This window comes from Coffea eugenioides, unplaced genomic scaffold (genome assembly GCF_003713205.1).
Source record: "Coffea eugenioides isolate CCC68of unplaced genomic scaffold, Ceug_1.0 ScVebR1_982;HRSCAF=1755, whole genome shotgun sequence".
In the NCBI taxonomy this organism is placed as follows: domain Eukaryota; kingdom Viridiplantae; phylum Streptophyta; class Magnoliopsida; order Gentianales; family Rubiaceae; genus Coffea; species Coffea eugenioides.
The window spans coordinates 35,699-56,786 of NW_020864866.1; the positions used below are offsets into that span (position 1 = coordinate 35,699).

Here is a 21,088-nt window from a genome sequence, read left to right on the forward strand (position 1 = left end):
CTAGATTAGCGTGTTAGTTATTGTATATCTTTGTAACTAGGTTAAAAACTGATGTTTTGTGATTGTAACCCCTATTGAGAAGTGATAGGGTGTTAATTGTTGGTTATTTTATTGTTAATTTCCCCCTTTATCCTTGCCAAATATTGTTTTAATTATTAATATTTACTTATATTTGGTATTGGACTCAATTTCAGGGAATGGAGCAGAAAACTATAAAAATGAGGGACTTTTTGGAGATAATTGAGATTTCAAACAACCGGGCTCACAGGGTGCTACAAAGAGATTGCATTTCCTTTGCTGACTAGGAGATTGGAGTCCTACAAGTAATAGGAAACAAAACAAGAAGGAAAGCCTCGGTTGGTGCAGGAAGCTTTGGGAGGACTTTTGCTCTCAATTGTGCGGGGACTACGGAGAAAAGAAAGGCATTAGTCTATTATTTAGGAAGAAACGTACAGAGGCTAGGAAGTCCTACTATCAATAGGAAACAAGAAGGAATTCGGAGGGTCCTATCTTTTGGATTCTTTTCTCTTCTTATTAGGTTAGAAGACTAGTCACGGGGGATATATGGAATTAGAGGCTGAATAGCCGCAGGACTGAGTTTTTTACTTTCGACAGTATCATGTTGGGAATTTCCTCAACAATGAAGAACTGAATTCTTATTTTCTAGTCAAGGGGACAATTGACGATTTGGTTCGATAATTACTGTGAGATCGAATCTGTTTTAATTATTTTCTTCATTTATTGGTATTTATATGTTCCTTGATTTTAATTGCTATGGCCTTGTGTATGATTGATTACTGCGCAATAATTAATTATTCATATAGGCTATTTTTGCTAAATAGGGGTAATTGAATCCGTAATTATTCGTTATCTCTACCTCAGTAGCAACTGGCGTAATTGGGTTTATGTCAGGGGAGCATATGATCTAGCTTAAACAAACCCTCGTAGCGTGTTTGTTGGTTAGGATTGGGCCTTTCTAATTATTAATGCAATCTAGGAATTAAATCCTACGGTTGTACCTAGGGTTATTTTTAGGTTAGAGAAATAGCTAACAGTCGTACCTTAACTATCGAGAAATTAAGGAAGGGTTGGTTGTTTATCGCGTGCATGACAACTATAACTAATCTATTACTAAATGTTGGAATTATTTCTGCATCAATGATCAGTGCATGAACCATTTTTGAAGTGTACCCTTGGCTAGAGCTTCTCTTAATTATTTCTTTGAATTAATTACTTCCTGCATTTAATTTGTTTAATTGGCATTTAATCTCAAAACCCCCTATACTTTGAATTCTAGAAGAAACGAATTATCCCCGGTCCCTGTGGATTCGACCCTGCTTATCACTATCTACAGAAATTATATTTTATTTAAACAGGTATTTATTATTGTACAGGCTCGACACCCTGTCAAGAAGGAGATGTTTTGCTATATGTCCTAAATCATACAATAAATCATAATTGATTGATTTGTCAATGTGGAGCTTTCATGATGATATGTCCTTGGAATCAATATAAATCCAAGAATTTGGCTTGCAAGAACCGAAATTCCACTAGCAATGATTTCTTCAAGTATGCTAATTTTTCAAATCTCACTTATATGACAAGATAATGAGGTAGATTGCCCTCATATCAAGATCAAATTCAAACTAAACGACAAAATTTAACATCCCTAAAATGCATGAGTAGATATAAGTAGATCTTTTATTATATTAGATTAGACGCAAAGTGATTAATCGTATTTTATAATTATATTTTATTGCATATTATATTTTTTCACTCAATATGTAATTTATGATTTTTCTGTTTGATATCACATAATAAAATTGTCATACTTCAATTCTTATACTACAAAATACTAAATAATAATTATTAACTATCTTTACTTATAGGTACTAAACTCCCGCGCATGGCGCGGGTTTTTTCCCCTAGTAATATGTGATAAAAAGCACCTTAAACCATGGAAAACAGTCTTTGCCACAGATTTCCAATGACTTTCGAGCCATCTTGTATACAGCCATCACAAATGCTTTGCAACAGTTTTAGATCCGTAATAAATATTTTTTACCACAAAAAAGTCACGGTTTTACATTCGTAATAGAAGAACTGCTGTACATGTCATTGACTATTTACCACAGTTTTTAATACGATTTGAAACTATTACAAATACTTTTTGCGACAAATTGCAACCGTGGTTTGGAAAGCATTGAGAAAGGTTTTTGTCATGGCTAATTTCACAGTTTTGGTTCTACGGAGAAAGGTTATGATTATTTATCCTGATTTCCAATGTTGTTAAAGGTACATCAAAAGATAAATGTTTAAAATCTGTCCCCACAATTTACACAAGTAAAATTAGCTAAAATTTTTGTTGAAAATCTCACAAATAAGTGCATGCAGGTTACTAAAAGCATAGGATGTATTGCACAAAATTATGCCAATCCAAAGTGAATACCATTTGAAGGCTACTACAATGGTCTAAATCTTTAGAAGAACATCTCTAGTACACTAACATTTTGAAACCACTCAATAAAGATTTCATGACTACAAATAACTTCCAAAACATCTGACAACGAATGAAGTGTGTGAAGTTTTTCACAGTCCTTATCATTATTATTATCCATACCCTACAAAACAATGATAAACTATAATTAGTATCACATTATCATTAGAGAAGTAAAAAAAAGCACAAAGTCAAGGTTAATAATAGGTTGCACTTTTGTCATTTAATTTATGATTATTTTCCCTTTAATTTTAGCTAAATATTGCATTAATTGATAGATTCTACTTATATTTGGTGATTAATATTGGTTGTAGGGATTCGGAGCGAAAATGAGTTAAGAATGTGAATTTTAACTAATTTCTGTAAAATTTGACATGAGCGCATCATGGTCTAATTCTATAAGTCCGAAAACTCGGGATTTGGTACATTAGAAAATTTTCAACTCTTAATCAAAGTCGTGAGGATCGGATTTGGCCAAATGTATTGTCTTTCGTTTGTAAAAGGACACTAGTCTATTCTTACTATCTTGACTTTTTGAAAAGAGCTACGGCCGATTAAATTGAATTTTTTGCCAAGTAAAAGTAGTTTAGTAGTATTAGGAAACGGAACAGTAGGAGGAAGTAGGTTTCTTTTGCTTTTCCCTTCTCCAAATAAGAAACTGGCAGTGGTAGTTGATAGGTATCTTTTCTCTACTTCACAGAAAACAATCAGAAACATCTTTTCTTTTCTTCTTCATCACAATTGAAGAATGGCCGCAGGGATTAATCCAAATATTTTGTGCATGGCTTTTTCCATGACGATGAACTAGACTTCTTATTCTAGTCAAGGAACAATGGAGGATTTGGTTCATCTAACATTGCGAGATCGAATTAATTATATTTATTTCTTTTATTTACTGGTATTCATATGTTCTCTGATTTAATTTCTTATAGTTATTATGTTATTTAAATATCAAGGACCCGATATTTAATTTAATCTAATAACCTAAAACCAGTTAGAGTAATTAAATCTGTAATTGTTTAACTACTTTAAATTAGCGGTGATTGGTAAGATTGGGTTTATGTCAGGGAAACATATGAGCTAATTTAAAATAACTCTTATAGTGTATTATTTGGTTAGAATAGGGCTTCTCTAATTCTTAAGGGAATTCGAAAATTAAACTCTAAGGTCGTACCTAGGGTTATTTCTTGATTAGAAAAGTGATTAATGGTTGTATCTTAATCACCGATACGGTAAGGAGAAATTGATTGTTATTGCGTATTTGGCAGTTATAACTTATTTATTAGTGAGTGAATGAAATTAGTATTGCATCCATGATCAATTGAGTAAACCATTACCAAAGTTATTTCTTGGTTAGAGTTTATTTATTATTGTTTCATGTTTAGTTAAATTATCACGTTAGGCCTTTTTATTTGATTTATTTAATTATTCACATTTTTATAAAAAGCCCCCTTATTTTGAACTCTAGAAGAAATAAATTTTTTCCAATTCCTGTGGATTCGACCCTACTCATCGCTATATACAAAATTTGTATTTTAATTGACTAGGTATTTATTATTGTACAGATTCGACACCTATTAATTTTTGGTACCGTTGCTCGGGAATGGTGTCTGATTAATTTATTTCTTTTTTAGTTCATCTTATTTTTATTTTATTTTATTCTTTTTTTTCACTAGTTTATAGTTGCTAACATTCAATATTTTGGTGATAAACTGAATTTTATACCTAAGAGGGGTAATGAGACTCGTCCTTTTACAAGGATCAACATTCAAATATACTAACCTCTCATATAGAGAAATTGGCTGTTGCAACTTGTGAAATCTATTATGTCTCATATCATTCAACTGATATGTGTCTTGCATTTCAAAATGACTTGAGTGCCCCAATTAATACTTTTTGAGATTTTTCACCATAATTTCGAACTTGGTATGACCCTTATTCAAACGGGTAAGATCAAGGATGGTGGGACAATTCCAACTTTAATTATACAACAGAGCCAATTGATTTTCAATATCAATATCAACAGCAAGAGTCTCAAGAACCATTATCCATGTTAGATATATCTCTTGAAGAAATGATGGAATTACTAACTGCTAATACATATCAATTTCAATAGGAGACAGAAATGAAAATTAGAAGGACAGAGTATGGAATGCGTCAACAACCATTATCTACATCAGATATGTCTCTTGAAGAAATGATTGATCATTTTTAACAGGAGACACAAATGAGAATTGGAAAGATGGAGGATTACACGATGAAACACTGAAACGAGATAGAAGATGAAACACTGGAACGAGCTACATGATTTTATCTTTTGTAAATAAACATGGCAATATTTAGCCAAAGACATTAAAGAAAGGCGCTTATTGGGAGACAATCTAATTCATTTTTAGTTCATTTTTATTATTTTATTTTAGGTTTCTTTTGTTTCGTGCGTTTGATTTTGATTTTGTTATTTTCGTGGATAGAAAACTACTTGTCGATAAGCTATGCCCACGCCTTCCAGTCACGCACTAGGAAGAAATACTTCAAAGGCATGATCAGAAGACTCTTCCACTTTATAATGTGCTTACTTCCAATCACGCACTAGGAAGAAATACTCTAACAGTATGATCAGAAGACTCTTCCACTTTTTGATGTGCCCGCATCTTGTTCCAGTGACAAGGGTAAAAACAAAAGAGAGAGAGAGAGAGAGAGAGAAAGGGAAGATTTTTCTTTTTCTTTTTCCTTTTCCTTTTCTTTTTCTTTCTTTTTTCTCTTTTTTTTTTCTTTTTCTTTCTTTCTCCCTTCTTTCTTTCCTTTCTTTTTTCTTTCTTTCTTTCTTTACTCTTCTCCGCTGCAGGAGCTCTATATTTTTAAGATGACACAGAACTTGGTCGCCTTCTTTCATCACATAGGATTCAACTCACCTTTTACTCCTGACCCATAGTCGTCCATGCTCCCTCGTTGATCAGGCAAGTTTTATTGTCCATTTTTCCTTTTCTTTTGATTCTTTATTGCTTACATTGGGGACAATGTAAGATTTAGGTGTAGGAGGAAAGTATATTAGAAACGTGCAAATGTAGACATTTTTGTTGAAATTTTTTTGTTCAATTTTTTTTTTCCTTATTTTATCTAATTTTTACCTATTTTGGTGCATATTTGTGGTTATTCTTGATAAATGATGATTAGATTTTCAAAATTTTCTATTACTAAATTTTTATACTCTAAGGTGTGAAGTATGACATGGTTAAATTTAAGGGTGTCTCTTTGATGAATATTTTAGATTTTGTGACTTTTGCAATTTTTTGTTAACTTTTCTAGATATTGTAAATATTTTTCTGACTTTTTTTTATGTGAATTGGTTTACCTATTAATCTTAATTCTCCATGTTAGGGAAATGAAGCGGGCTGATGTGGTCTTTAATTATGAATAGTATTTGGCTATATTTCGCTAGTTATTATTGCCTAGTAACCGAGAGTCTCCGCCAAAAGTGTCAATTTTTGTGTCAAAAAGTGGTGATAACTATGAGTATGTGATTTTTAAACCATGAGGGCTACGTAACCGGACTCCTTCATTTGGTAGATGTCGGAGTTCCCATCAAAAGATTTGAATGGTTAAAAACTAAGCATTTTCCTTGAAAAAGAAAAAAAGGAAGAAGAGTTTTGCTAAGAGTGAAAAAAATGAAAAAATATACGAGAATGTGGATGGTTACATTAGCCTGCTGATCCATGGGTTTTAAAGTTGAGATTTTGTTTAATAGTCAAACCATTTGCTCAAAAATGCTGGTTGAATATTTTATGTTCTTAGATTAGTTAGTCGGGAAGCAAAAGTCTCTGGTTTTAAAAACTAATCAGAGAGATATTTCATGAAGATTAGCCATTAATGCTTGACACGTATTTTAATTGTACCTAGCAATAGATGATTTGAGTGCTAGCCATTATTTGAACTCGATTGCTTGATTTGTTATTCTTATACTTAAGGACAAGTATAGTTTAAGTGTGGGGGAAATTAATAGGTTATACTTTTGTCATTTAATTTATGAATATTTTTCCTTGATTTTAGCCAAATATTGCATTAATTGATAGATTTTACTTATATTTGGTGATTGATATTGGTTGTAGGGATTTGGAGCGAAAATGAGTTAAGAGTGTGAATTTTAACTAATTTCTGTACATTATGGCATGAGCCAATCAAGTTCTAATTCTGCAAGTCCGAGAACACGGGAATTGGCACGTAAAAAGACTTCCAACTCTCAATCAAAGTCGTGAGGATCGGATTTGACTGAATGGATAGTTTGTAATAGGACAATAGTCCATTCTGGTTATCTTGACTTTTTGAATAGATCTATGGCCGATTGGAAATTGAATTTTTTGCTAAGTAGAAGTAGCTTAGTAATATTAGGAAACGGAACAGTAGGAGGCAGTAGGTTTCTTTATCTCTTTTCCCTTCTCCGAATAAGAGACTGGTAGTGGTGGTTGATAGGTATCTTTTCTCTTCTTCACAAAAAACAATCAGAAACGTCTTTTCTTTTCTTCTTCATCGCAATTGGAGAATGGCCGCAGGGATTAATCCAAATATTTTGTGCGTGGCTTTTTCCATCACGATGAACTAGACTTCTTATTCTAGTCAAGGAACAACAGAGGATTTGGTTCATCTAAAATTGTGAGTTCGAATTAATTATATTTATTTATTTTATTTACTAGTATTCATATGTTTTCTAATTTAATTTCTTATGGTTATTATATTATTTGAATATTAAGGGCTCGATATTTAATTTAATCTAATAATTTAAAACCAATTAGAGCAAAGTTAAATCCGTAGTTATTTAATTGTTTTAAATTAGCGGTGACTGGCATGATTGGTTTGTGTCAGGAGAACATATGGGTTAACTTAAAATAACTCTCGTAGTGTATTATTTGGTTGGAACAGGACTTCTCTAATTCTTAAGGCAATTGAAAAATTGAACTTTAAGGTCATACCTAGGATTATTTCTTAATTAGGGAAGTGATTAACAGTGGTACCTTGATCACCGATACAGTAAGGAGAAGTTAATTGTCAAAGTGTGTTTGACAGTTGCAACTTATTTATCAGTGAGTGAATGAAATTATTATTGCATCTATGATCAATTGAGTGAACTATCTCTGAAGTTATTTCTTGACTAGAGTTTATTTATTATTATTTCATTTTTAGTTAAATTATCAGTTAGGCCTTTTTATGATTTGTTTAATTATTCATATTTTTATAAAACCCTCCTTATTCTGGGCTCTAGAAGAAACAAATTTTTCCTAGTTTTTGTAGATTCGATTCTACTCATTGCTATATACAAAATTTGTATTTTAATTGAGTAGGTATTTATTATTGCAGAGAGTCGATATCTGTTAGTTAAAACATATTTAGACCCATGAAAAAAAATACTAAGAACTGCTTTATAGCCACCGTCACAGCACATAATTAAACATTGTTGAAATAATCTACTGACAAAGGCTGCTCAAACCATATTGCATGCGCAAGTAAAGTTGGTTCAATCAACAAGTCGGTTGAAGAAAGATATGCAGTACATATGAAAGGTTAAGTGAGGGCCTTTGAACATATTTCAGTCACCACAATTCAAGAAACATTCAAGGCTGCTTTTGAACTGGACTACGTTCATGGATCTAAATGAATTGAACTTTCAAATGAAAAAAATGGTGCTTTTGAAAAGCATTATGTTCTGCAGAATTTACTATTACTACCTTAATTGTAAAGCATTTAGTTCTACAAATCAAGACGTTTGCCTCTTAATATTTTTCTGAACTTCCTATATCAATGGATCTAAAACAGCCAAACTTCCAACAAAATGCAAGAGTAGGTTAGGAGATTAGAATACATGCAAAAATAAATGAAAACTAACCAGAGTTTTGTACTTAATTTCAAGTAGGGTGATAAAGATAGTTGTGTCTGGTTTTAGAGATACAGATGGATCTCCTTTAGGTTTCTCAAAGTTTGCTACCCTGTCTTGAGAAACATGCATCTTTGCACGCAAATTGCATATAAAACAAAGAGGAAAAACTTAAAGGCAGAAAGCTAGAACTTCTAGTATGATGAAGTAAATAGACAATAGTATGAATCAAGTAATTAATCAGGATGTTGATTTAGAAAGGGACATATTACAAAGTAGATTGGAAAAAAGTTTTGCTAGTAATATTTTCAAAATAATCAATCCACATACCAGATAAAGTACAATGACAAGTGAGAGGTAGAGACTGCTAATGCAGCAATACTGGAAAATATTATGCCATTCATGTACAAGTAAGCCAATCAGATGAAAGAGCCTAACCAAGACATTTGAGATAAGGAATATAGATGTGCCAAAGATTTTTGATTTAAGAAACATTCATTATATGGTTATACGTGAATTCAAAGTATAACTTTCTTATTTTCCGCTTGAACCTCCAAAGAAACAAAACCATCAGTAGAAATTAAAAAGAATGATGGACCTGATGCAATGGTAGTTTGATTCCTCACTTAGTAGATAATTATTCTAATTATAAATTGTAAAATCATCCAAACTACCCATTTCTAAGACTCCCAAAAGACGTCCCAGCACCCAATTTCAGGCCCACATTGTACTTCAGTAAATATTCATATCCAAGAAAGCAAACAACTGATGATCAGTGCCACAAGTAGTAGCCACATTTTATTAATCTATTACTCCAGGATTAGTTAATCTACTACGCCAATATTATTTGATAAATAACAAAAGCAAAGAAAATAACCATTTGGAAGTTAATAAAGTACCTCCTTCAAGCAATGAATCACAACTTCACTAGTTCACTCTTGAACACCACTAATCATGAACTGAGATTCTTTAAATTTCAATCCAGATCAGTGAGACTTGGACCAAGGAATCCGAAGACCCTTACTACCAGAGTTTTAGTAAGGATCCTTTTTTTTTTAAGCGGCCATGGGCAGACCTAAGGAAGAGAAATAACAGAACCAAAGGAAGGCTAAAGAATAAAATTGAAGCTAGATATCAAAATCCAGAGCCTAATAATCACCATCAGTTTCAATACAAAAAACATTGAAGTTTACTAGGATCTATCAAACCGATAATTACTAAGATACTAGTATGAACCCTAAGGAACGGAGATTACAATCACTATCTATTGTAACTCAATCACTCTTTCTCGCAACTCCACTGCAATAACGAAGTGAAAGATGAGAAGAATCATGACCTGGTAATGGAGAAAAAGGGTAGATATATTGGAACTCCACCGTACAACCATTTGCTTTGAAACTACATGAGGTTGCTTAGTGCACTAGGGGTGTGCAATGAATTCGAATTCAGTAATTCGGAAGTTTGAATTCGAAATTTTTCGAAATTTTGGAATAGGAATTAGTGACCGATTTCGATTTCGAATTCACCAGTTCCGATTTTGATTTTGATTTCGATTTCGAATTCAATTCGGAATTCGGTAAATTCCGAATTCACTGAATTCGGTAAATTCCGAATTCACTGAATTCGGAAACCTTTGTTCCTTTTTTGTTAGTTGTATTGTTATATAATATAATTTTTATATTACATATATTATAAAAAATATTATTATATATATAAATAGATATATTATAAAACAAAATTGAAATAAAAAATATTATTATAATTATTATATATATTTATAAAATGAAATTGAAATAAAAAAATATTATTATATATATAAATAAATGTATATTAATATATCTATTATAAAATGAATTTGAAATCGAAAATTCCAATTTCAAAAACTCCATTACCGAATTTGAACCAAATTCACTTAATTCGAAATCGAAAATTCCGATTTCAATGCCGAATTCTGAATTACCGATCTCGAAAATTTCGAATTCAATTCGAATTTGGTCGGTAAATCAGAATTTTTTGGTTTTGCACACTCCTATAGTCCACCAATGATCCCCGCTAGATCTCAAAAGGAAAAGATGGACATTAGATAGAGGAGAGACGGTGAGAGGCATACACCGGTGGACATGTAGGAGAGATCGGGAAAGATCGGGCTTTTAATTAATTTTGTCTAAAAAGGCAGAAAAATAATGCAAAAAAAAGGAAACTTTGGCGAGAGGTAATAAAAAAAAATATTTGGAAGGGGCTAGGTCCACACCCACATACTAAATTCATACCTACATATTTATTAGACACTTATGTCCTTAGTTTTTTATACATTAAATAAACACTTTTTATAATAGTTAATTATCTTTCTACATAACGAAGGGAGGGAATAATAACATCTTTTCTATCAGAAAAAAGTTCACACCAAAATCTTTATTTAAAGTCTCATATAGAAATTCTTTTTCTTGTTTCTCTCATTCCAAAATTTACATTTCTCTAAAGTTGTTTTAAAATTTTTCTTTCTCCTCTTTTGACCTACTACCGGTTTTTTTTTAATTTTCTTTACAACTTACATGTGTGTTATCTTAAATTTGACTTTCAATTAGTAAATCCTTCTCTTCTTCAACATAAAGAAAAAAAAATGATATCTTATTAAGGTAAGTGTATATATAGATAAAAAAATATTAATATGATAATACACCTTTGTTCTTGTAACTCTTGTTCTTAGCTGATGTGTACATCACATTGAGCTAATGTATATTAGCAATATATACACGATACCTAGCTAGTTAAGATATTGATTTGTATGTACATGTGTGCAAAAGTATATTATTTAGAGTAATCACCACTGAAAGTTTTTATAATTAATCTATTTATTTTTTTATTTGTTCAACTAATTCATCATAGACTTTCATATATAGCTCAATTAACAATTAGTTTAATTCCACCTATATTTCAATGAATTATATATATACATATATTTGGTTCATTCAAGTGCAAAAAATTCACCATATTTATTAAGATTTTTTTTATTATTGGCTATAACTGATTCAAAACTAGATTCAAATTAATTAGGAAATACACGTACTTGTTGCAAACCATATGAAAACTATTAGAAAAGTAATTCCACCACATATTGGTTAAACCGTGATGAATGTAAAATATTTACATAGTGATTAATTAACCATGGCAAATAGTAGCATAATTACCATGATTTGTTGCTGTGACCAAAAAAAGTGTGGTAAAAAGTTTTTTAACATCACGGTTGCTAAAACCATGTCAAAAGTCACTTTTGCACATGAATTGGGAACTATGCTAAAAGAAAGTGTGGTAAATACTTACTTTTTTTTTGTAGTGGTCCAAAAATCATGCTAGAGTTTTGGTACGTATTAGTAGTTACAAAATTGTTGTATTAAAATTGAGTTTCTCTTCTTACTACACCAAATTCCTTATTTATTGTATGTGTATTTTAATTCACTGAAACTAATTTGTCAAAGAGGTAGCGCATTTTAGACCAAAGAAAATTGCTCTGCCGATTTTAAGTTCTTTTGGGGATTGTTATAAGGATTTTTGATTAAATAGTTTTTAGATATCACAAGTACGATAAGTACTTTGTTTTTAAAAAATAAGTCTTATTGATGAGTTTTTATCCACAAAATTGTACTTATGCTCAAAATAATTTTTATTAATTTTTTCATGTCTTGATATATTTAGAGATTTTGGTTTGTATCTGCAATATGTTTAGTTCAATTCACATTTAATTTTATCTTAAAACCTCAATTATAACTAATTGAAATCTAAGGGACTACATTGATCAAAATTCCAAATATTAGGGGGCCAGAAATGCCAAGTCAACACTGTTAAAGAACGGTAATTTGATATTGACCTTTAAATACTATTTATTTTTTCATCAATTGTCCTATTTTTCTTTAAATTAAAAAATTTAAAAATTTGTGTACTAGATTTGTTTTGCTCGAAATATTTGGTACCAGTTCAGCACATAAACATTAAGGATCAAAATTGCATCCCTCAAAATAAACATGGTCAGAGTAGGGCAATTGATAGAAATTGAACAATGTCTAATGCTCAATATTAAATTGCCATTAGTCAATTATTTTGCTTTTATCTCCATTTTTTGTTGTTTGATCGATTATAGTTCCCTAATTTCAAACAGTGAAAGTCAGAATTTTAAGATAAAATAAGATGCTAATCAAACCGCATATGTGTTAGATGTATACTATGAACTCTAGAAAAATAAGAACATGAACAAGGTTAATAAAATATTTTTTTTTCTAGTAGGGGAAAGGTGACATTTAAGAAGTGGGGAAGAGGAAGAGGAATTTAAACCCAGGATTTCTAAGTTCTAGAATCTCAACTTAATTAAATATTCTTTATCTTCTTTCTTTTTATCTATATTTATTCATATCACTAATTTCCAATATATATATATGTGTGTGTGTGTCTGTACATATATATACACACACGTGCGCACATATACATATATATGTGTGTGCACGTGTGTGCGCATATGTTTCTTCTCTTTTGTATACATGTCTCCTATATGCTTAACATCATTGTCTCAAATTTGGTCTGATATACGCATAAAATATTTTGCACTAGAAATAATTAATGGATTATAGTTTCTGTCACTTTATCAGTTATACTCATAACTTAAAAAAAGCTCAGTTAAAAATCCCTTGAAAACATTATGAAGAATGAAGAAATGGAAATTAACTGGCAAGTACGTGTTATGTTGATTAAGAATGAATAAATGCAATTCTAAGTTCTGACTTACATTATTTAATTAGTTAGGAAAACACGTTTTTGATGTCCCACAGAAGGACCTCATCACAAGCAGAAATTACTTGGAAACCGCCATTGAGATGCTAATTAAAATGAGTTCTGAATTCACACTTGAGGAGGAAGTACGTTGACTTGTTGAATTACACACCAGGTGCGTTATGAGAAATTTCACTCAAAGTACACTAGTAGGTTTAGCTTCAACTCGTGACAAGCAAAGATTGTTCTTTAGAAATATAAAAATACTAGTACTTTAAAGTTTTCTAGTGTTGGTGGGAGACATTCATCGTTAAACCTGACTTGTTGTGACCTTTTTTTTTTTTTTGTGGAGGAGACATTCATTGTTGTTTATGGGTGACTAAGATTGGTCATAAGAAGTGGGATTGCTCAATAATTCATTTGCAACTGTAAACAGAGAGTATTATGTGCTAACTAATTCACATTTTAATAAATAGTACATGCTGGACCAGATCAGGCTCTCTTGGATATTGCACGGGATAGAATTTAGTTAGTGCGTACTCTCGAACAGTGGTTGCGAGTTCCTTTGTCAACCGAAAAAAAAAAGAGTACATGCTGGAATACTCTAAAGAAGTCCCAGGAAAAACTTGTAACAATCGGTTTGAAATTATGCCTTCTAGAATACTTGAATCAGATCCGGGCATCCAGATAATTAACATAGATCCATACTCAAAAAATAGACAATCTAAGTCCGACCTTCGTCGAATGATAACCCTACGCACAAGTCATAACATCCTCACGCGCTTGGGTGGGTCAATCATGGCCGGCACTTCGATTGAAATTACTCTGGAACAATAAGTAAACCTTGATCAGTCTTCGACTTCGTCAAGGGAAAATAAAATAACGGAGTGAGAAGGACTTGATGAAAATTGATTTGACAGCTTTTGCGTAGAACTATATAACATTTGGGGTTTGCGTAATCACAATTTACAAGAGAAATAAATTATTTATGAACAGGTATGGAGAGGTTGGAGATGGAGAAAAAGGCTTTATGGTGCTGCCTTTGAAGGGAATGAAAACACTCTGCATGAGTTGCTTCAAGAAGACAAACGAGTTCTTGATAGAGTTTCTCTTGCTTGTTTCAATTACAACAACCCTTTACATATAGCAATAAATCGAGGGCATGAAAAATTTGTTGAAGCAATTTTGGATCATAATCCTGAGATATTGGGGAACCTAGAAGATTCACGTCAAAAATGGTCGTCCCTTCACCTGGCATCAGCTAGAGGTCATTTGAGAATTGTTGAAGCATTGATAAGTGTTGATCCTGAGAGGTGTTTCGATTCTGATCAAGATGGCAGGAACCCTCTTCATATTGCAGCCATCAAAGGCAAAATTGAAGTGTTGGAAGTGTTGGTTGATGCAAGGCCTTTTGCTGCCCGCGAGAAGACAAAACGTGGGGAGACCATCTTGCATTTGTGTGTGAAGTATCACCAGTTAGAGGCATTAAAGAAGTTGCTGGAGGCTGTGGATGATGATGAATTCTTGAATCAGACGGATGATGATGGCCTTACAATATTGCATTTGGCTGTTATTGGCAAGCAAATTGAGGTACGACAGTGTCGTCATATTATTTTAGGTCCCCGCAAATCAGATCGTTTTCGTTGTGCTTTGTCTCTGCATAAACAAACAAAGTTTTTATGTTTTGTCTTCTAAATATAGAGGCACAAACATGTCCAATTATGACTTTAGCTCCATTTGGATGGTGTGTTTATCAAGGGTTTGTCTAAATTTTTAGGACTTGTTTTTTGTGGCTTTATGAGTTTTTAGCAGATTATTGTAGAACTCCGTCACCTTTCACGTGCCACCCTGATCACGACACCTACGGGCAGTCACCACCCCCTCCTTTCGCTTCTTCTTTGCACCACCTTCTGTAGCTGCTGCCATCACCTCTCCCCTCCCCTGCCTTCGGTCGCCACCACCACTTCCCCTTCCCTCCTCTCTCCCTTTCCCGCTATTCCTCCTCACCACTTTCCCCTCACCCCTCGCTGCCCCCTTACCCCTCTCCTCTCTCTCTCTTTCCCATTACCCCCTTCCTCTCTTTCAATAGCAGAGCTTGTGGTGAGGGGATGCAATGGTCAACTTTAGCATAAATCATACTCTTAGATTTATATAAGAAATATACTATGTACTTTGATTTAAAAAGTCAAACCCTTTTCTCCTATTCAACTGTCATTAATATTTAACTTGGAATAGGTCCAAAATTTTTGTTAGAGGCAATAAATAAAGTATTTTATTTTTTATGGGTAAATGTAGAATAAGGGGGGAATATATAAAACTTTAAAGGATAATCTATATAGAGAAAAGATTTTTTTTTTTAAATTTAAGGGAGGCAATACAACTAGAAGAGAAAATTTTATGAAATTCAGGGGTGCAAATGTGGTGCAAACTTAAAAATCTTGAAAATTTTCAAGGCCATTATATAATTTTATTAAATTTGAGGATGGGTAATTGCCCACCCTCAATCCTCTGTGGCTCCTTCAGTGCTCTCTTTCCCCCATCCCTCGTAGCCCGTATTTCCGTCTCCTCATTCTCCCTTCCCTGCTATCTCTCCCCCTCTCTTTTCCCCATTCCCACCAATTTCCTGCCCCCCTACCCACTCCTCCTTCCCTGCTGCCCCCCACTTCCTCTTTCCCCCGTCCCGCCACCACCGCTAATATAATTGCACGATCGAATTTGACTCAATCTATTTGCACGACCAAGTTTGAAAGATGGGGAAAGGGAGTAAGGGTCAGGGTAGCTTTGCCATCAAGTCGAATCAAGTTCAAGTAGTGCGCTACTCAATCTCTACTCGAGCAAAAATCTTGTGCTCAAACTCGTCGAATTCTTCAAAATTGAGCTCATGCTCGAGCTCGAATTTGACCAAGTGGAGCTTAATCGAGTTTAATTGAGTTTTCAAACTTGATTTTTTAGTAAATTTATAATTTTATAATTAAAAATTATATTATAAATCCATTACTCAATAAAGCGCGACAGGTACTCGAGTTTTGATTTTTTCTACTCGAAATTGACTCGATTACCTTATTAAGTAAATCGACCTCAACTTGAACTCGATCAACACTGAATTTGAGTCGAGTTTTTGGCAAGCTACCGATGAGCCCGAGTGAAGTAGGTTGATTAAGTTACATCTCTATGTAAGGGAAGAGAGGAGAGGGAGAAAGAGGGGTGGCAAGGGGATGATGGGGAGGAAGGAGAGATAAGGGGAGAGAAAAGGAGGAGGAAGAAATGGAAGAGAAGAGAGGAAGAGGTGGGAGGGGGCGATAGGGAGAGATAGAAATGGGGTTGGTGATGGCAATGAGAGGTACAGGTGGGGATAAAGATGGTGGTAGAAGAGAAAAATAGATATGTATCTTTAAGTATTTTGAAGTGTATCTTTTAAAAAATTTATAGTGTTTTTAGAGTGTTGCTGATGACAAATTTATTAAAAAACTTAGCATATTAGAAACACCCTCATAAACAGAGGTGCTAAACATTGATCTTCTCAATCTCTTATGATTAAATTATAATCCCTCTTTCTCTTCACTTTTTTGTATACATTCCCTCCTTGTGTATTTCGTTGTTTTTCTTCTCCCTCTCTTGCACTCTTTTCGACCACTATATATTAATATGATATTTCATAAATCTTGAATAGTCCCTTATTACCCCTTATTACCGAATGCCAAAGAATACTTGAGTAAGTTGGCAACTAGAATACAACCTAATCCTACCCTCCCTAACTTTTAAATGATTCTCACATTGCACCCCCATTTTTAATTTTTATCCACATTGCACCTTGAGCTTTTAAATTCATCCCAATTTAACACTTTGATTTATAGCATTGCTAAAATTGATATATAAACTGGATGTGCCTGCAGACTACGAACAGTTAGTCCCAAGGTCAAGTTCACATTCCACCCTTTACCTATTCTCATTTCCACTTTGTACCACAAAATTTAATTTTTCAACAAATTGGATGCAAATAGAGCGAGAAAATTTAAATTTAATTAATTGAGCTCACAAAACTTTGGAACAATTAGAAAATTATAAGAATAAAACTATTAAATATGAGCTAGCCAAGCAGTGACCCATCGATTAGTTATATATTTTTTAAAACTGCAATAGGCATATACAAAATTTTACTTGACATTTATCTTACCTTGCTACTTCAAATTAACATTATGTTCTTTGTCTTTGTATAATTATAATTACTAAATATTAATTAAACTACAAAATGCTAAGGTGCAAATCTCAAAGTGAAGAACAGGACATGTTTTGAATTTATGACTGATTAGGAGTAAAGGGCAACTTTTTTTTTGTTTATAAATTATTTATTTACCACTAGATAAACCTATTCAATTTTTAACAGTTCAATAGAAAATATCACAGTATTATGGCTTCAATTAACTGAGTCCAACATGGGTAGCGAAAGATATTGTTCATTAACTGCATATTGACTGGGACGTTCAGATTTGAAATCTTGTACGAGTCATATTATACATTCACTAGTGTCTTATTGAATGTTTTCAAACACATATAGTTTTAATCGACAAAAGAACTATGTAGCCAATGTGTACACATAGAATAAAAGATTTACGTAATAAGTTTAACAATTTTCGGGGTGGAGAGGTATGCCAAATATTAGATAAAAATCTATGTACATAGTGCGCAATTTAGAGATTTTTAAGGACACATTAAAACAAACTTAGCCAGTGAGGTGTGTCCAAGTAGAGTTTTAATGGTGCAAAGTGGAAGTGGGTTATAAGTTAGGGGTGCAAATTGAAGTTTGACTTGGTTTAATAATAGGTGTATGGTGTGCACAGATGAAAATTTTAGTAATTTTCTTAACATTGTTAATGATTGGCCTAAAATGCAACAAATCTAAAAATTTCAGGTACAATGTATCTAAAATTGAAATTGGTGGTGTCACAAATTAGAGGTTATAATCTGGAGTGAGCTCGTTTTATTTTGAGGTACATAATATGGACGTCCACCCGTATTTTTTTAAAATAAACAATCTTGCCAACAATTTCTCAAGTCATTACCCAATAGTGTCAGAAGAATGTCATTCAAAATTGGCTTCATAAAAGTTCTCTTAAGGTTGCACATTATTTAGGTTGTATGCAAGAAAGGTGGGGGATAGTATAGAGTAGATTGATGAAATTCCTACCTCCTGTGACGACTCCACCGTACCAGAGGCGTACCAAAGGGTTTAGCGGATCCTCTGCCTAATTCGCACCAAAACTCGATACCTAAAAATGAAAAAATAGATTTCACGCTAAAAGAGAATTCTATTTACACTATTACGTCTTCAAAAGTTGTATAAAACTACTACATCAAGCCATACACATCACTAGTACCAGATTTTAAAACAAAAACAAAATAAATAAACCTTAATATCCTCTTTGAAAAAAAACAATATCCTAAAATTTGGTGTATCACACCTCCTGTGTTTGCAGGGGCTTGGCCAAAATGAAGTAATGAGAATTGGAGTTTTTCTGACAAAAGGTAAAAACAATTGGCATCATAGCACTAGTCTAATCCTTATTCTTCGTAAGCCATTTTTACTTGAAGATTGTAATGCAATTTTTACTAGAATTTTAGCAGATTAAACCCATCATAGACTTCAGTGATTAACTTCTATCCAAGGACCTTTAATTTCCATCCTTAAATGCAGGAATTTTAGGATATTTTTCAATTCACTCTATCGATAACAAAGGAGAATACTAATTAATTAAACCTAATTGTAGCACTTGTCTAATGCTGATATTGTGCTTGCAACAGATCATCAATTACTTGCTCACTACCAGAATAGAACTCAATGCTAGGAATGCAAAAGGGCAGACAGCATTGAACATGGTTCCACAAAATCCCAAGGATAGGCAAAAGGAGATCGAAAACTCTCTTCGACAAGCAGGTGCCTTAACCGCTGATGAAATCACAAATCAGCAATCAAATTTTGATCAAGGAAAGTGGCTGGAACAGAAAATTAAAGCACTAATGGTAGTGGCATCCCTTATTGCAAATATGGCTTTCCAAGCTGGGATAACCCCCCCCGGAGGAGTTTGGCAAGATGATCAAACAGAACATTCTCAAGAAAATCCTTCGCTAAATAATGCACATGATGCAGGACAATCCATCATGGCTTATCACAAGATTCAGTTTTATCGATTTTTCATTGGTTTTAACACCATCGCATTTGTTTCATCTCTGGGCACAATCTCGCTGCTTATCAGTGGGCTTCCCTTCAGGCGCAAGGTCTTCATGTGGATCTTGAATGGCGTCATGTGGTTAACCGCAACTTCAATTCTATTGAGTTATGGAATATCAGTAGCCTTTGTCACACCAGAGTCTACAAAACAAAGACCTGGTAATGTTGCAGTTGTTGCATGGAGTTTTGTGATAGCAATCTATCTTCTGGGAATAGCAGCAGCCTACTCCACAAATAAGTGGTGGAAGCTCTCTGGAAGAATAAAATGGAGATCAAGAAATAGTGTGAGTGCAGTGGTTGAAAATCACAGAAATGGTAATGTAGTAGAGCTTCAAATTCACTCTTCATAACTAATTCCTCCCTTTCTGTTTTAAAAAAAAAAATTAATGAGAGATTCTATAGTCCCATCAGGGTACCATAGATTTAGGTGTATATCCAACACTAAATTAATATTAACCTGAAGACGTTGTTGTACTCTTATAGGATTAAAGAATTTGCTAATAAAACAGCTCTATCAAGTAAGTGACTTCATCTCTATTGTTTCAATGTATTCGACAGTGTAATTTTGTCCATTCATCATCAACATCTTGAGATCTTTTTTTTTTTTTTTTTCGTTTCTTCCTTTCTTTTTCAACCCCAGAAAGCATAAATTTTAGTTGTTGCACTGAGTGTGGTACATTATACTTTGGGACATCAATTGATTGAAGTTTCCGGGCAACCATTTTCAGGCATGCATTAAATTGTGCTCTTGCTAAAATCAGGTACAATTAGCCACCAAAACCTGTACTAGGAGTCCAACTATGCAATTCCTCACCTATCTACTTCCTTGTACATCATTTTAAGTTTTCAATGTAATTTGGATTTTTCTAAGGGGTGTTCTTGGGGCATTGCCCTTTAATACTCACTTTGCATCATCCAGAAGAAAAATTCCTATTGATTGCCTTCTATTGGCAAACTAAACCAAATCTAAAAGTATTTATTTATTAGTTTTATTGGAGTTAGATTTTTAGTAGTTGTGTGATTTAGGAATTTATATTTTATTTGATAATTTTTTATGTAAGTGATTTCTTTCCTAACAAGTCTAGTAGATTATAAATAGAACATTATTTACGAATTTTTGTTAGAGCAGAGTCTAGAAGAGTTTGTCAGGGTTGTCGTATTGCTGCGTGGTGACTGTTTTGTCGATGTTTGAGCATTTCCAATAATATGTGAATTAGATTATTTTCTTCCTCTCTTACATATATTTTGAGTGTTTGTTTTATCCCTTAAATTCTGTAACCTTGCACACATTGATTATTATTAGAACCCTAAAATTTGGGTTCTACAATTGGAATCAGAGCCAAACTATGAGGTTAGTCCTGGGCATTTCTGTTGTCAAAGAATTAGGCACAAAGTTGCCAAAAAATATTTAATTAATCAAGTTAGACCACAAAGTTGGTCCTAAAGTGTGTAGTTGGTGAAGAATTTGAACCTAAGATTGGTCCAAAAATTAGTAGATTGTTGCAGGTGTGAAGACAGAGATCAAAGAAGAATCTTGTTATATTTGTTGATTGTTGCAGGTTGTCAGATTAAATGATTTGATTGGTCAATCAACCAGAGAGGCCGGGAAAATTTGATAGAAGGGATAGAAAATTTTAATTAGGTATATGAATTGTTAAATAATGGCAGAATATTATAGGAATCTGATTGATGGTGAAAAATTCAAACAATGTAATTTGGATGATATTCTTTATTGGTTTGATGT

General features: G+C 33.0%; 1 protein-coding gene across 1 annotated transcript; it reads left to right on the top strand.

Annotated features, from left to right (window-relative positions):
- The first annotated feature begins 13,062 nt into the window (after nucleotides 1-13,062).
- On the top strand, nucleotides 13,063-19,694 carry LOC113759194 (ankyrin repeat-containing protein ITN1-like). Its single transcript, XM_027301755.1, has 4 exons — nucleotides 13,063-13,080; nucleotides 13,148-13,264; nucleotides 14,115-14,708; nucleotides 18,918-19,694. The coding sequence occupies exons 1-4, from the start codon at nucleotides 13,063-13,065 to the stop codon at nucleotides 19,692-19,694; spliced, it is 1,506 nt and encodes a 501-aa protein (XP_027157556.1).
- The last annotated feature ends 1,394 nt before the right edge of the window (nucleotides 19,695-21,088 follow it).

What these genes read in the sequence shown, in the direction of transcription:
- LOC113759194 (XM_027301755.1), top strand. An exon ending in AATTCACACTTGAGGAGGAA is followed by an intron (nt 13,265 to 14,114) that starts GTACGTTGACTT and finishes ATTTATGAACAG; the next exon opens with GTATGGAGAGGTTGGAGATG. An exon ending in TTATTGGCAAGCAAATTGAG is followed by an intron (nt 14,709 to 18,917) that starts GTACGACAGTGT and finishes TGCTTGCAACAG; the next exon opens with ATCATCAATTACTTGCTCAC.